At 29.3% G+C, this 15586-nt stretch overlaps 1 protein-coding gene across 1 annotated transcript; it reads left to right on the top strand.

Moving 5' to 3' along the window:
• Positions 1-10983: 10983 nt before the first annotated feature.
• Positions 10984-13897, top strand: LOC114424983 (abscisic acid 8'-hydroxylase CYP707A2-like). Its single transcript, XM_028391696.1, has 7 exons — positions 10984-11393; positions 11482-11797; positions 12013-12402; positions 12670-12844; positions 12944-13050; positions 13171-13289; positions 13419-13897. The coding sequence occupies exons 1-7, from the start codon at positions 11191-11193 to the stop codon at positions 13513-13515; spliced, it is 1407 nt and encodes a 468-aa protein (XP_028247497.1). The 5' UTR covers positions 10984-11190; the 3' UTR covers positions 13516-13897.
• The last annotated feature ends 1689 nt before the right edge of the window (positions 13898-15586 follow it).

The following is a 15586-nucleotide window of genomic DNA, read 5'->3' as shown; positions in this document are numbered from 1 at the left end:
TGATGTGATAAAAAAAAAAGGCTTTCTTTATCAATTATAATCACAATTTAAAGTATAAAATATTCTGCATCATTACTCTCAAACACCATTTACAAGAGACAGAGATAAGAGGGTTAAGGTTTGAAAAATTATAAAAGAGAGAAAGAATATACCTCGTGAAGGAGTGATGGAGGTGCATTTCATGAGGCTAGTGTTTAAATGAAAGACAAACACATCAATAAAAAAAAAGCACACATATTCAAATAAACGAAAAAGATAAAATATAATGAGGAAACATAGACGGAAGCCATATTATAAAGACGAAGATCAAGGATACATCAGTCTAATTATCCTTTCTAAGACGTCTTGAGGAGAGTATATAGTATGAGTTCAATCTTGATCTTCTCTCTGTACATCTTAACGTTGTTGATCTTTCTTGTACTATTAAAAAATTTATTTTTAACATTGATTATTAAGAACTTTTAACATTAATTATTAACCGATATTAAAATTACTGACGTTAATTTATTAACATTAACATCAGTTGTTTAAAAATCAATGTTATTGTAGCAAAAAATAATATCGATTTTTCAAAACATCGATGTTATTTAGTAACAACATTGATTTTTTTAAAAAACCAATGTTGTTTTGTGATTTATTTTTAAATAACATATTTGTTTTTCTAATTAGCAACTTATAATTAATTTATATCACAACTTATCGTTCAAAGTTGTATAAAAACACATAAAATCAGTCATGTATCAAAAGTTATAAACAAAATATATTAATATATCATGCATCAAGAGTGGTTATAAACATTTCTAAATAAAATAACATATTATAAACAAAAAATTACAAATTGATAATATATTAGAGTAATAATGTAATTTAATTACAAACAAAACCAAAATAAAACAAAGTTAGAAGTTGTATCTGTAATTTGAGTTCTGGGAAGCAAATTTTGTGTTTGTGCAAAAGTCTTTCATCCATTTCCAATTTTTGCAGTCTTCCTTTAATGACTATAAACTATTTTACACTTCGTTCCTTCTAAGTTTAGATGGATTAATCTTGCAGCTTTCATAAATGAGTTCATGTACTCGACACATCCTAAAATGCAAAAGAAATTCATATTAGATAATTATATGATATCAAAAGTTGACATACAGGGAAGAGTACTTAATTACTCACCAAACTACTGCAAGTCACTTTATACTCAGTTAGAAGGACTTTAAAAGTGACTGAGTTAGGAATTTGATGGTACAAGAAGTATCATTTAGGAAATGCTTTTGGTTCAGAGCTGCTTTTAAAGATAGTGAGGAGGAAAATACTCTGTCCATAGTGGGTCAATATGACCTAATGATTTCCAGTGAGCTCATATAACTTTCAAAGTTTTGTCCATCCAACAAGTAGAGTTGGCTCACCAGATCTTGATTATATGTGACAGAGTGCATGTTGTCACTAGGTATAACAGATGTCAGGTAGGCTCTAGTTCATCCTTCCATCTTACAGCAAATGACCTACCCATTTCATTGTAAGGCTACATTTAACAAGCAAATTAATATAAGCAAAAGTACTGTTATATATCAAGTCATGTTTATTTTAGAATAGTCTTGAAATAATTTCTAACCTGATCAATAACATGAACAATGTTGAACATTTTATCTAATTCTTTGTTAATCTTCATCATTGTGTCATTTCCTTTCAGTTATGTTAATGTTCATCCATGGTTTATAAACTCCATTTACAGTATAAGCATGACATTAATATGCATGATACATTTGACATAACTATATGATATCAATAAATCTGCACAACCAAGAATTTTCTCACTAGCACAATATGATACCAATATGATATTCCTATTTTGGGGGCCTAAGATTGTGGCAGAATTCTCACACCAGCACAAAGTCCCATTAACAAGCACATACACACAGAACCATGCAAATCAAAAACAAAACTGTGCAACCAAAGTCTATTTTCTAGTAGTGTGTACATGAAGCTATTACCATATACATAACCCAGAAGGCCACAACTATATTCAATAGGATGCACTACCATAGCTTAAAAATACATGTATAATTTAACTTCCATGGTAATAACTGCAAACTAAGCAAAAATAAAAAACAAACACCAACCCTACCATAGCTTACAAACACAAGCTAATCGTAATAACAACAGCACTACCATAGCATTTACCACCATTATTAATTTTCAGAGAGCATATTTTCAAACATAAAGCAAAGGCGTTGCGATGCCATCACTACCTCACATGCGTTTCGTCTTCTTGAAACCAAATAGGACATATTTGTCGCGAGGTATGGAGAAGACGAAACACAACTAAGGTGGTGACGACAAAACGCTGGAATGCGAGGAAGAGAGAAAGAGTGAGTCACTGACCAGAGAATGGAGAGCATGCAAAAAGGAAGACGAAGAGAACGAGAATATGATGGCAAGAACGATGGAAGAGAGAACGGAAATGGAGAGCGCGACAAGAGGAAGAAGGAGAAAAGGTGAGAAACACCGATGGAGAGACGACGACAACGCGACAACACAAGGCAACAACGAAAGAGTGAGAAGGAAAAAAGGCGAGAACAAGAGGAAGAGAGAAAGATAAGAATGAGTGCGAGAAGAGGAAGAGTTTGAATATTTAATTTAACTAACATAACATCGGTTTTGGAAAAACCGACGTTAACGTGATTTGGTTAACATGTTTTTGAAGAAACTGACGTTAACATTAATTAATTAACGTTGTTTTTAAAAAAATCAATGTTAACCAACTCGCTTTAATGTCGATTTTTCCAAAATCAATGTTAACGAAATCATTTTAACATCGATTTTTAACAAAAATCAACGTTAACCAACTCGTTTTATTTACGAATATGCTATTGCATTTTTGTTAATATCGATTCTATAAAAAATTGATGTTAACATAACAATGTTATATTCATTCTTTCTACTAGTGTCGTATAGAGTATGAGTTCAATCTTGATTTTCTATTTATACATCTATTCATTTTTTGCTTTTCTAAATGGCCTTTATTATGAATGTATTCAACTTTTAAATCCTAGCCTCATAAAATGTTATAGTTTAGATTTTAGTCTTTCTAAATAGTTTTTGTTCTGAAAAAAGTCAAATAACTATCCCAAGTGATGACACTAACTTTATGCATGAACCTGATTCACTATTTCATGAGGGTAATCTTCTCGCTAATTATGGTTCTATTTTCAAACCTTAGTCTCCTTTGTTTCAAATCCTAAACTTATTTGCTTTTTTCTTATTAGTGAAGTCTTCATATGATGAAAAAGACAATTCTACTTGATGTACAGGCAAAAAAACATGCACATGTATATATATATATATTCTTTAAAATGAGTGAGTTTTTATTTTTATTTTTATAACTTTTTGTTTTATTTTTCGTCACTCTAAGACTTGCAATTAGTATTGGTCCTATAAAATGAGAGAATTTTAATTTTGGTCCATGTAAAACATTTTTTTTTCATTTCTCGAAAATCTCAAATCAAGGTAAAAAAAATTAGAAAATTTTAAAGTAAAAAAAAAAAAAGCATTCATCTAAATTAAGGAATTTAGAAAATATTAGAGGTATCACTTGTAATAGTTGCTTGACATTTTCCTTAAATACATGAATAGTTAACGAATGTTATTCAACAGAAAAAAATGAATGTCTTATGACAAGAAGGATAAGAAATAATGATTTCATATTTTTGAGGATGAAAATCAAAGAAAAAAATATATTAAAAAGACTAAAATAAAAACTCGATCATTTTATTGAGATTGAAAATATTTATATATATATATATAATATTACTTATTAATTTTATAATTTATTTCCATTATTGTCTCCTCCATTACATCTTATCTATTTAATTTATTCTTATTAATATTAGGATATTTATCATTAATAATGAAATACTTTTTATTCTAATTAAGTTTTAATTTATAAATCTATCTTGTTCAAATTTGAAAGTAACTATGCTATTCCTGTTTAATTTTTTATATAGAAAAAATATTTAGATTTTAAAATATTAAGTTTCACATGTGAATACTAGCACATGATGTTCAAGTTTAGGAATTAGTTGATCTTGAAAAATTAAAATATTATATATAATAATTATGCTAAACGATTATGTTTTTGATGTTGTATGGTTTTGTCTGGAATTTTCAATTTAATTGTAACAATTTTTAATAAATATTTTTCTATTAATACTTAAATGAAGTATATGTAGTAGGTATGGGTATGAATATATAAATATCTAATAGGTCGAATATAAAAATTAAAATTGTTATTCTCAGAAATATAAAGATGAAAACAAGCATATTTTTTTAAAAAATATATATATGCAAAGACATTTACTATGATAACTTAAACATACTCTATCCATTAGTTTGGAGATAAAGAGAATGGAGAAAAAATAAAATAAAATTCACACTTTTAAATTTTACTTTAATTAAAAAAAATATTATTTTTTTCACTTTACCGAACCATACCTAAAGTAGAAAGTGGCATTTGAAAGATTGGTTCCAACTTGTGTAGGCGAAATCAATGCTAATATGATATCAACCATTGATGCCATGGACAACATTAAATTTCGATTCTATTTCAACTTTTTCTTGTTGTGTGAATGAATTTGTCATGTTATATATCGATAAAAGAAAACTTAATTATCCAATTTTAATTAAAATTTTATAATAGATAAAAATAAAATAAAAATCAATCAATTATATTAAATTAAATTTTAAATATAATTATAAATTCAGTAAAAAATCTCACATTTTTTAAGTATCGAGTCGATCAACATGATGTTTTCAATTAAATATGGAGAGACCCAGCTCAACAAACATTGCATATTCTGGACTCTTGTCCATCTTTTGTTTCCAATTTTTGCTTAGCTGATGTAGTGGGTATCACCCATCCGAGACATTAGTTTCCCTTCTTTGTTTCTTCTGCTTTCCCACAAATCAAGAAAAAGTTGCAATATGTAAGACGCTGTGGATGAATACTTGGTACGTACTGCGATAATTAAATCCTCTCCTATATTCAGATATTGTTCAAAATTGAAATTAACTTGTCCTTGTCTGCTGAAAAAAAAAAATGTGAACGAAATTCAGATGTAAAAATTGAGAGACAGAGAAAAAACTAGAGCATGTCAGCAGGGATGGGTTTACATTAAGTAGTGCCGGACAAGTAGGGAAAGAAGGATCCTAGGGGGGGTTTCAATTAATTGCGTTCTAAATTTATTGATGAATAATTCAATGTGGTCGCTTAACTTGAGTTGAGAATCATGCTAACTTGTGTTATTCGACAAACTGCTTTATTAACCATTATCTTAGGATAAATTAAAACCTTTTTTTATATGTAAGAATTCAACGAAAGAATTTATAATACTAATGTATTTTGTTTAATCAATTCAACTAGATCACATTAATAAATTAAAACATTCTTTAAAAAAGGATAAATTAAAAGCATAAAGATTATATAAAATAAATCGATAATATTAAATGTTATTTTGAAATTAAAATATTATATTTTTATTATTTGTCATTATTTATAATGATCACTAATGATCCGGTAATTAATTGCAAAGTCTTATCTTGTGTACAGTTTATAAATGTTATCCTTTCTCAACTCACCAAATTGTCTTTTAACACGATTAAAACTGTGATGGGCTTTCAAATACCTAAACACAATGTCTCATATGGTGATTTTAACCGTGCCTACAAGCTACAAGTTGAAATAGTTAACAATAATTATGTGTTAGATAGTATAAAAATAAAACTAATTATTATTTAATCATACAAAAAAATATTATCTCCGTCTTCTGGTCCTTTTTATATAAAATAAGCAATAACATATTTTATATCACTATAAAGTATTTCTTATAAAAAGGATGGAGGTAGTATGTGCCAAAAAAGTATATGAAAAAACATTCAAAAACATACATCCAAAAATATCGTATATAGTTCTTCGAGCCAGTGTTTTGAATACACGTGCATGTGCTAATCGTGAATATAAATTTGTGGTGTACGTTCTATTTTGCTCCAAAACTAAAGGAAAGATGCTTTGTCTGTTTTCTGAATTCTGAAATTCGTTTTCCAATGCTCATTTTTCTTAAACTGTGGAATTGTACATTTGTATATGCACGCACTCTGCACAAATACATACGAGAAAGAAAGTAAAGTTGGCATCATCCTTATCTCTTCTACTCCTTAATTTCTCCACTTACGTGGCTTTCATTGTCACATATATAAGCATGCATTTAACGAGTCTTGCATTGCATGTCAGCAAGAGTTCAGAGTAGCTAGCCTCGCGTTTCCCACTTAATTGCGAGTGTTCTATGCGGCTGGGAAGGGGAGAGAGTGAAAGAAAATAAAAATAAAAATAGTAAAAACAATGAGAAAATGAACTTTAAATTCGTGATTAATTATTAGTTAAATTAATTTAATGAATTATATGTCAAAATAGGATACCGGCATTCTTGATCATGATAATTGTCATAACACAATTTTATAAGGGACTGAGTTCGAATGCTAGTAACAAAATATATCAAAATAGGATTACATTACTTCATTGTCACCCTTACTAGAGTTCACTTGCAATCAACAGATATTATTGATGGAAGTATATATATATACATATATATATATATAGAGAGAGAGAGAGAGAGAGAAAAGAGATTTTCGGATACGTACTACTTTATTCAAAGTCAAACGATCAATGATCAGATCAATCGAAGAGGTTCATTCTCATTCTCATTCTCTTGTGACGTTCAAGTTATATATATCACAAGGCACGATTAAAAATTCTCCAGTTCACGCATTGAATTCAAATTATTTTGCTTGAACTTCCAAGTTTTTTAAAAAAGTTAAGAGTTGACATACTGCGTTAATTTGTTAGTATTTTATTGTTATGCGTGTGATCGGACGCAAAACTACAATTTTGGAATGCCTAATTACTCTTTTTTTGTGATTCTATTATTAATTTCACATTGACACGTAGCGGGTGATCAATTCCACCACATGCATATATCATGTGCTGCATGCAAACGTGTCAAAAATCCAACCGTAATACATAGGTTTTCAAAATCTATGTGGGGATATGCTATAGCTTCTTGACATGATGATTATGTTATAAGGCTTTTCTGATAATTAACTGTCCGAATAATAGTCAACGAATCAACAAATAAAAGATTTTAAGTACAAAATATTGAGCTTAATATATTTTTTGGTGTTGAGACCTTAATATATTAAACCTAAAAAACTTTTAATTTAAAATATTTTTTTAACAATAACTCATAGCAAAACTGCATACAATAAAAGTATCACATCTTAGTTTAATCTAAAAAGGGGATGTTGAAATACGAAAGTTTAATTAGTCTTTGTAATCAATAGTTTTGAAAAATCTATCGTTGATTTGTAACTACGACTGCTTCACATCACTCCTCGTATTTATTTAACACAACTAAGTCAAAATTGTTTAATGGAATACATAAGCAGGGTTTAGTGGATTAAATAAAATTTTATTTTCTTTAAATGATGCGGAGCCAAAGTTCGTCTTAAGAGCAAGCAATAGACATGTGCTGGGAAAGACCAAAATGTAATTAATTAACTGCATAAATAACCATAAAGAATTATAAATTACTTTTGATATTAAATTAATAACCCAAAAAATAAGGCCTTGATAGTTTGACTTTGAAAATTGCTAGTATTTTACATGGCCCTCTTTCAACAAACTGAGTACGAGTGTGTGTATATGTAGTTATTATTATTATTTTTAAATAGCATACTCATGTAATGTAGTAGTTTGTATTTAATTGATTTTCGGTGTATTTAGATTATATTTTCAGATGGATCGGTTTTATTATTTGTTCTTTTATATTTTTTTAGAAGCTATGTTCTTTCTAACTTTAATGAAAGTATTAAAAAAATTATGACTTTTAAATAACAATTCAATTATCTTTTTGGAAAAAAAGAATAATTCAGAAGTATTTTTAGTTTGAAAAACGCAAACAGATAAATTAAAAAATGTTTAAGATTCTCAACTAAATTAAATAAAAATATTAAATTAAAGTATATTTGGATTTAGTAGTTCACATTTAAAAAGTTAAGAAAAATCATATGAATTGATGCATATATCAATATAAAAAAAAAATAGTTGTTAGATTTGTCTCTGTTAATCTATTAATGCAAATGTTGTCTAGCTAGCTAATATAAATTAATTGAAATATTAATATTATAACTATTATAAGTAATGTTGACAATATAAAAGGTTATACTAATAGATACTATTGTAGCAGTAAGAAAATAAGAAATTGGCCTTTATTATCAGCATATTGATTTATTATTAGTATATATATTTTTTCTTTCTTGTTGCTTGCAACGAGACATTAGTTTCTTGAATTGTAATTGACTTAAAGGAAGTGATTAATTAATGAACAATGCTAAAATATTTTTTCTTACTGGCTATATCTAACAATGCCATATAAAACTTAGCAATGCAATAAAAACTTTGAAATATCTTACATAACAATTTAATCTCTTATGATAATTAAGTCATAATATAGTATGAGAATAAATGATCAAGTGTTCGTCTTATAATCCTTATTACCCTCGTTCTTCTTATTAAAAAATTTAAACTTTTAAACAAGGTGAGAGAGTCTATGTATTAGTGTCTTCCAAAGGGATTGCTGCATCAACAATGACCGAAACAGAACAAATAATTTACTAAAAGAAAATAGCAATTTATGATTTGGGGACCATTAGAGTTGAAGACTTTTTTTCTTTCTGAATGCATGGATGAGTTAGTTTAAGGTGGGTGGCAGCCTCATTAATGTAAAGGCTCAACTCACACCATCAAACCTACTCCACAGATAGTTGAAATGTCCAAACAATATATTTCCAATAGCCATAAAATTCTATATCTTTTTCTGAATTTGTTACCAGATGTCCATCTTGACCCAAACCTCAGATTAATTATAACACAGAATTGGATTTTGCTGTTTGTGTCCGAAAATGAGTTGCTACTTCTACTTTATTGTCAGTAAGAGAGGTTAGGCATAAAGTGGAGTGATGGAAGCCATAAACAAAACAAGTAAAATGAAAAATGACTCAACAAACAAAGTGTTGTTGTATAATTAACAGATAATCACATTCTTTAAATACATACTTGATCAGAAGTTTGATTTTCAGCTTTATACTAATGAAAAATATTTGTTTAAAAAAATTACCTCCTTAAATAAATATTTATATTTGAAGAAATTAATCCTTAACTATTAAACCTTGAACAATCAAAAATGAGAATTGGCAAGGATCAAAAGTTGTCCTACATAATTGCATAAAAAGATATAAAGAAATTAACAGAATCCAGACTTATACGGACAATGGGAGTAACACAAGAAAAAAGGTTTTTAGTATTTAATAGAATCCACACTTTTGGCTTTTGTCATGACTAAGGGGCACTTTTATCAAAATGATGTATTTTTTTTCAATTTTTTTATTTGAGGTGGATTTTAAATTATTATAAAAAATGAGATAAGAGATAAGTTTTAATATGTGTTACGATTTTTAAGTTATTTTGATTTTTTCATTTAAAAGTGTAACATTTACTATGATTTATTATTATTTTATTTTTTTTTAATTGAAGTCGTAAAATTTTTTTTACTACTTTAATTTAATTTTTTTATTTATGACTTCAAAGTTGTATATATTTTTTTTAATCTTACCACTTTAAAGTAAGTTTTTTTTTTAATTTACTTCTTGAAATGGTAAGTTCTTTTTACCTTTAAAGTTTTTTCTTATATAATTTTTCATTTACTTTTTTCTTTTGTTTTGCTTTCAATTTTTTAAAAAAATTGTAAATGATTTTATTTATTCAATTATTTATATATTATTTTGTATATTAAAATTTAGATAATTTTTTAATAATGTTATTGAATTTCATTTGTTTTGTAAATGAAATAAAAAAATTAACATAATGTTATTTAATATATTTTTAAATATTTTAAATACTTAAATTTTAAAAAGCTAAAATTTTATAAAATAGTAAAATATTTTGTTACTAATATTAACTTATACTTTATGAAATAATATTACTTATTTTTTATAAGAAATTTATTATTAATAATATCTAATAATTTAATAATAAAGGCAGTTGTTAAATTAAAAAAATATAATACATTAATATAAAATAAAAAATATATAAATTAAAAAGAAACATAAAAATAAAAATTAACATTAATATAAAATAAAAAATATATAAATTAAAAAGAAACATAAAAATAAAAATTATATTATATATATTTAATAATTAAATAAATAAAATTATTTATAATTTTCAAAAGAAATTGAAAGAAAAAGAAAAGAAAATAAATAAATAATTCTAAAAGAAAAAACTTTGAAAATAAAAAAAGTTACAACTTTAAAGTGACGTGATTAAAAAAAGATTTATGTGACTCCAAAATAATAAGATTAAATATATATATATATATATATATATATATATATAATTTTAAAATGATAAATAAAAAAAATTAGACTGAAATTATAAAAATTTTAAGACTTCAATAAAAAAATAAAAAATAACAAGTCATATTATATATTATGATTTCTCATTTAAAAGTCACGTGTTACGATTTATTCGATCGATAATAATTTAAAATTACCCATATAAAAAATAAAATAAAAATTACTTCCATTCAATAAAAGTCTTGCGAGGGTCGCTCGTGTATCTATCTCTATGATTAAATTGACAAATTAAGCAAATTAAGAACCCTTTTTTAATAATTTTCTCTCTCTTGAGGCAGTCTCAGTCCTCTCTCCCTACAGAAACACCTATCCATGATACATGTACGGTCAACCAAACTCCAACTCTTATGTGCATCCGTATACACTCTTGTGACACGTGCTCTCTCTCTCTCTCTCTCTCTTTCTTAAATTAGACCAAAACTTGAATGAGCTGGAGGGAGATTCCGTGTGTGGAAATCGAGCTGTAATTGAAAGCCTCCCCTTTCTTTTTCCCTCCTTCTCACCCTCTTCCTGCTTCATTTGCTTCCACTCTAGGAATTAACAGCCTATAAATACCTCAAATGTTCAACTCCTTTTGTCACACACACCCTCTTCTCCTTCTTCTTCTTCTTTGTGTTATCCTTCACACACCTATTACAAGTCAAGCCACTCAACTCACACTAACATAAAAACATGGAACTAAGCACCATGTTTTTCCTGTGTGCTTCTCTTCTCTTCATTGTTCTCTTCTTCAGGACACTCATCAAACCTTACTATGTCTCCAAACGCCGTGACTTGCCACTCCCACCTGGCTCCATGGGTTGGCCTTACATAGGAGAAACCTTTCAAATGTATTCTCAAGACCCAAATGTCTTCTTTGCCTCAAAAATAAAAAGGTTCAACTCACTCTTCATGCCAACAACTCTTTCACTTTCTTTAACGGACAGACATACAGAAATTTCAAATTTTTTTTTTGTTATCTAGGTTTGGCTCTATGTTTAAGTCCCACATTCTAGGTTGTCCCTGCGTGATGATTTCCAGCCCCGAGGCTGCCAAGTTTGTGCTGAACAAAGCTCAACTCTTCAAGCCAACATTCCCAGCAAGCAAAGAGAGGATGTTGGGAAAACAAGCTATCTTCTTTCACCAAGGAGAGTACCATGCTAACTTGAGAAGGCTTGTTCTTCGCACCTTCATGCCAGAAGCCATCAAAAACATCGTACCGGACATTGAATCCATTGCCCAAGATTGCTTAAAGTCTTGGGAAGGCCGTTTGATCACCACTTTCCTTGAAATGAAAACGGTGAGTGAGCCCTCCAAAACAGACACAGCACAAAACAGAGCTAAACAGAGCTCCTCTGCTTTCCTTCTCTGCTCATTTTTCCTTCGAAAACAAAAATAATAATAACAAAAGAAAAATTACCCATTTCATGTCTAATTCCTCGTTGGTTTTTTTTAACAAAATAAAAAAAGAAGGGGCTTTTACGGTTTTTGATTTTGGGGTCTCCTGTCCTGCAGTTCACCTTCAACGTTGCTCTGCTTTCAATTTTCGGAAAAGAAGAGATTCTGTACAGAGATGCTCTGAAACGGTGCTACTACACTCTGGAGCAAGGGTATAACTCAATGCCAATTAACGTTCCGGGAACACTGTTCCACAAGGCGATGAAGGCAAGGAAGGAGCTTGCACAAATCGTGGCCCAAATAATCTGGAGCAGGAGGCAGAGGAAGATGATTGATTACAAGGACTTGTTGGGTTCATTCATGGATGAGAAATCAGGGCTCACCGACGACCAGATAGCGGATAATGTTATTGGCGTCATTTTCGCAGCTCGTGACACCACCGCCAGTGTGCTGACGTGGATCGTCAAGTACCTCGGTGAAAACCCCAGTGTCCTAGAAGCTGTTAATGTAAGTGTCTCTTGTTTTTTCTTTCTCAAAGAAAATTGAGGCTGAGGGCATAAAAATAGTAAAAAGTAGTTCAAAAATGATTCTTCGACACCTCAAAAGAGAAAGCACTGAGGGTAGATATGATAGGTAACATGACGTATGAAAAAGAGAAAAATAGAAAGAAATATGCATTGTTCGGGCATGCATATATCATTCTTCAAAGTTGTTTGGTCTATTAGCCTTGCCTTACACTTTTTTTTTTTTTTTTTGAATTTTTGGACTTGCCAGGAGGAGCAAGAGTGCATATTGAAGAGCAAGGAAGAAAGGGGAGAAGATAAGGGTCTAAATTGGGAAGATGCCAAAAAGATGCCAATAACTTCAAGGGTCATTCAGGAGACTCTAAGAGTTGCTTCAATTTTGTCTTTTACTTTCAGAGAAGCAGTAGAGGATGTAGAATATCAAGGTCAATAATCAAATCTGATATTTTTAGTTAATTTTTAACCCAAGATCTCCTTTCCTTTTTTTTCTCACAGATTCTATGTTGGTAATTGTTTTTCTATAGGGTATCTTATTCCAAAAGGGTGGAAAGTGCTACCTCTATTTAGGAACATACACCACAGTCCAGACAACTTCAAGGAGCCAGAAAAATTTGATCCCTCAAGATTTGAGGTAAGTAATTATTGTGCTGTTTACCTACCAAGCACAGTTTTGTTGCTATTCATTCATGTGTGATCCCAAGTCAGTCAAGACCTTGAAATTGAGAGATTCTTCTGTTTAATTATTTGCCAGGCTGCTCCAAAACCCAACACTTTTATGCCATTTGGCAGTGGGATCCACATGTGTCCAGGGAACGAATTAGCCAAGTTGGAGATTTTGGTCCTCCTACATCATCTGACCACAAAGTACAGGTTGGTAAACTTAATCACGAGTAATTTCAACAACCCTTTTTTAGCCATAGGCTTTGAATAGAGACATATTATTCCAAATTAGGGGGTTTCTAAACTAGCGTGTGCTGCTTCTATTTTTTTCTGGTGCAGGTGGTCTGTTGTGGGTGCAAAGAATGGGATTCAATACGGCCCTTTTGCTCTTCCCCAAAACGGCTTACCCATCACATTATTTCCCAAGAACAAGTAGATATCACTCAAACAATGGCTTCATAGTAGCTTTCTAAATATGGAAAGAATTGCTTCATAGCTCTCAAAATTGGTTTCCATATTGCAATTGGATAACCAAACAAGGGAGATCAACTTTTCCCTTCTTTTTGGCCAAGAGAAACCCAAAGGGGTAGTCTTGACAATAGCATACAAACAGGAAGAATGTCAAGTGTATATAGAGGAGGAGGTTTCACAGCCTGAGCAAATAGTATTAAGTTCTTTTCATTTTCTTATTTTTTTTATCCTTCAAATGTGAAGAAAAGTCCTCATAAGATTGTATTGATGCATTCAACTAATTAGTTCTGTATCCATAAGAATGCCGCAAGGCCAAAATAAAAGTTAAATTTTGGTTCTGAGAAAAATGAGTTTCAAATTAATACCACAAAACTTTCTGGCAAATCTTAGGTAATAATACACTTTATAATCTTTAACAACAACAATAATAATAATAATAGTTGGGAGAAAATAACAGGGAAAATGAAAAAAAAAAAATACGTGCGTCCCATCTTGCAAACATGCATTCAAATTCAATTATTCAAATCTTGAATAACACGGATTTCTTGTACCTCATTTCAATCAAAGTCAGGTCCCCTGAGATCCGAACACATGTCGTTTTAATCATACAAGCAAGCATTATCCTGCAGGTACTCTCCAACGTAAGTCTTCTACCAATTAATTTCCTTTTCTGCTCATAAAAGTCAAAACCATCTATTTTTCTCAATCGGGTTGGTTTTGTAAACTCTCGAATCAAGTATTGGTTGCAGCAATTGTGACATACTTCAAAGTACTAAGTAGTACTATATCCTTATAGAAATATACTTAAAATAACATACACAACGAGAAAAATTATAGAAATGTGTGTTTTATTGGAGTTGTATTGGAGAACAATCCTACTTTGCTTCTAATTCTGATTTTGGTATAATATTTAACGGTTACGTCGGTGCTACCATCCATCAATATCCACGTATGAAACATTGCAGTTCCTAATTGTCTATGTTTTTGTAACAAGATAAACACCCCTTTATTATGGCTTCAGAATTTCTGCAGTTAGTGTTTCCAAAGTTGCTCATGAGTCATGAGTCACGAGCATGTCATAGTTATCTAATTATATATCTAATTCCACACTGCTGTTGGTGAAGAAATATCTAAATGTTGGAAAGCTAATTCAAGTTAATTCATATGCTGTTTCCAACCATAACTTTCGTGGCAATATATATATATCTATTGATTCAGTTATATATTATATGGGTTTGATATTTGATGTTGAGAAAATAAAATGGTAGGTTATGTGGGCCTTGAACTTGCACCGCTTAGCTGTTAATGGATGGTTTGAAAGTTTCTGTGCAATCAAACCAGGGCACATAATGTTAGTTGGAGTTAAATTACACTTTTTTTTAAATAGTAAAATTTTAAATTGAATCTTGTAGACATAAAAATACATTTAGACAGGAAATTTCACTATAAATGATTACTTGATTTTTAATGAAAAAATATTTCACACTGCAATAAGGACACTTGCTCATATTATAATATCTTATAATTAATTTAAAATAAAGGTAAGTTAATTCGAATGTGATTTAATGACAATCAATTATAGAATCTAAAATTTTTCAAAGACCTTTTTGATAGCTTTCTTTTGTCTTTATTTTTCTCTTCTTGCCTCATCCTATTTCCTATAAATTTATCACTTTTTTTTTTATTTCTTCATATCTTTAAATTAAATGTTGATGGGCATATATGGTGTTCATCAAACATTTTCTTAAAAACAATATAAAATTGAATTGCTATTCTCATAACTGAGATCACAATAGACAATGATTCAAACATATTTTATTGTAAAAATGTGGAGTGATTATTAAGGTTTATTTTGAGGAAGTATTAGAAAAAGCTTTTAAAAAAGAAAAAGTCTTTAAAAATAATATTTTTGGGTTTGATAATCGATTAATGTTATAGCAAGTGTTAACACATTATAACGCCCGTTCAAAAATAATTACTTCTAATCAAATATGCAGAATTCAAATTATTTTTAAAATATTTATTTTGTCCTTTCA

The sequence above is a fragment of the Glycine soja genome, chromosome 9, assembly GCF_004193775.1.
Source record: "Glycine soja cultivar W05 chromosome 9, ASM419377v2, whole genome shotgun sequence".
Taxonomy (NCBI): Eukaryota; Viridiplantae; Streptophyta; class Magnoliopsida; order Fabales; family Fabaceae; genus Glycine; species Glycine soja.
This window is presented reverse-complemented; position numbering and strand designations above follow the sequence as displayed.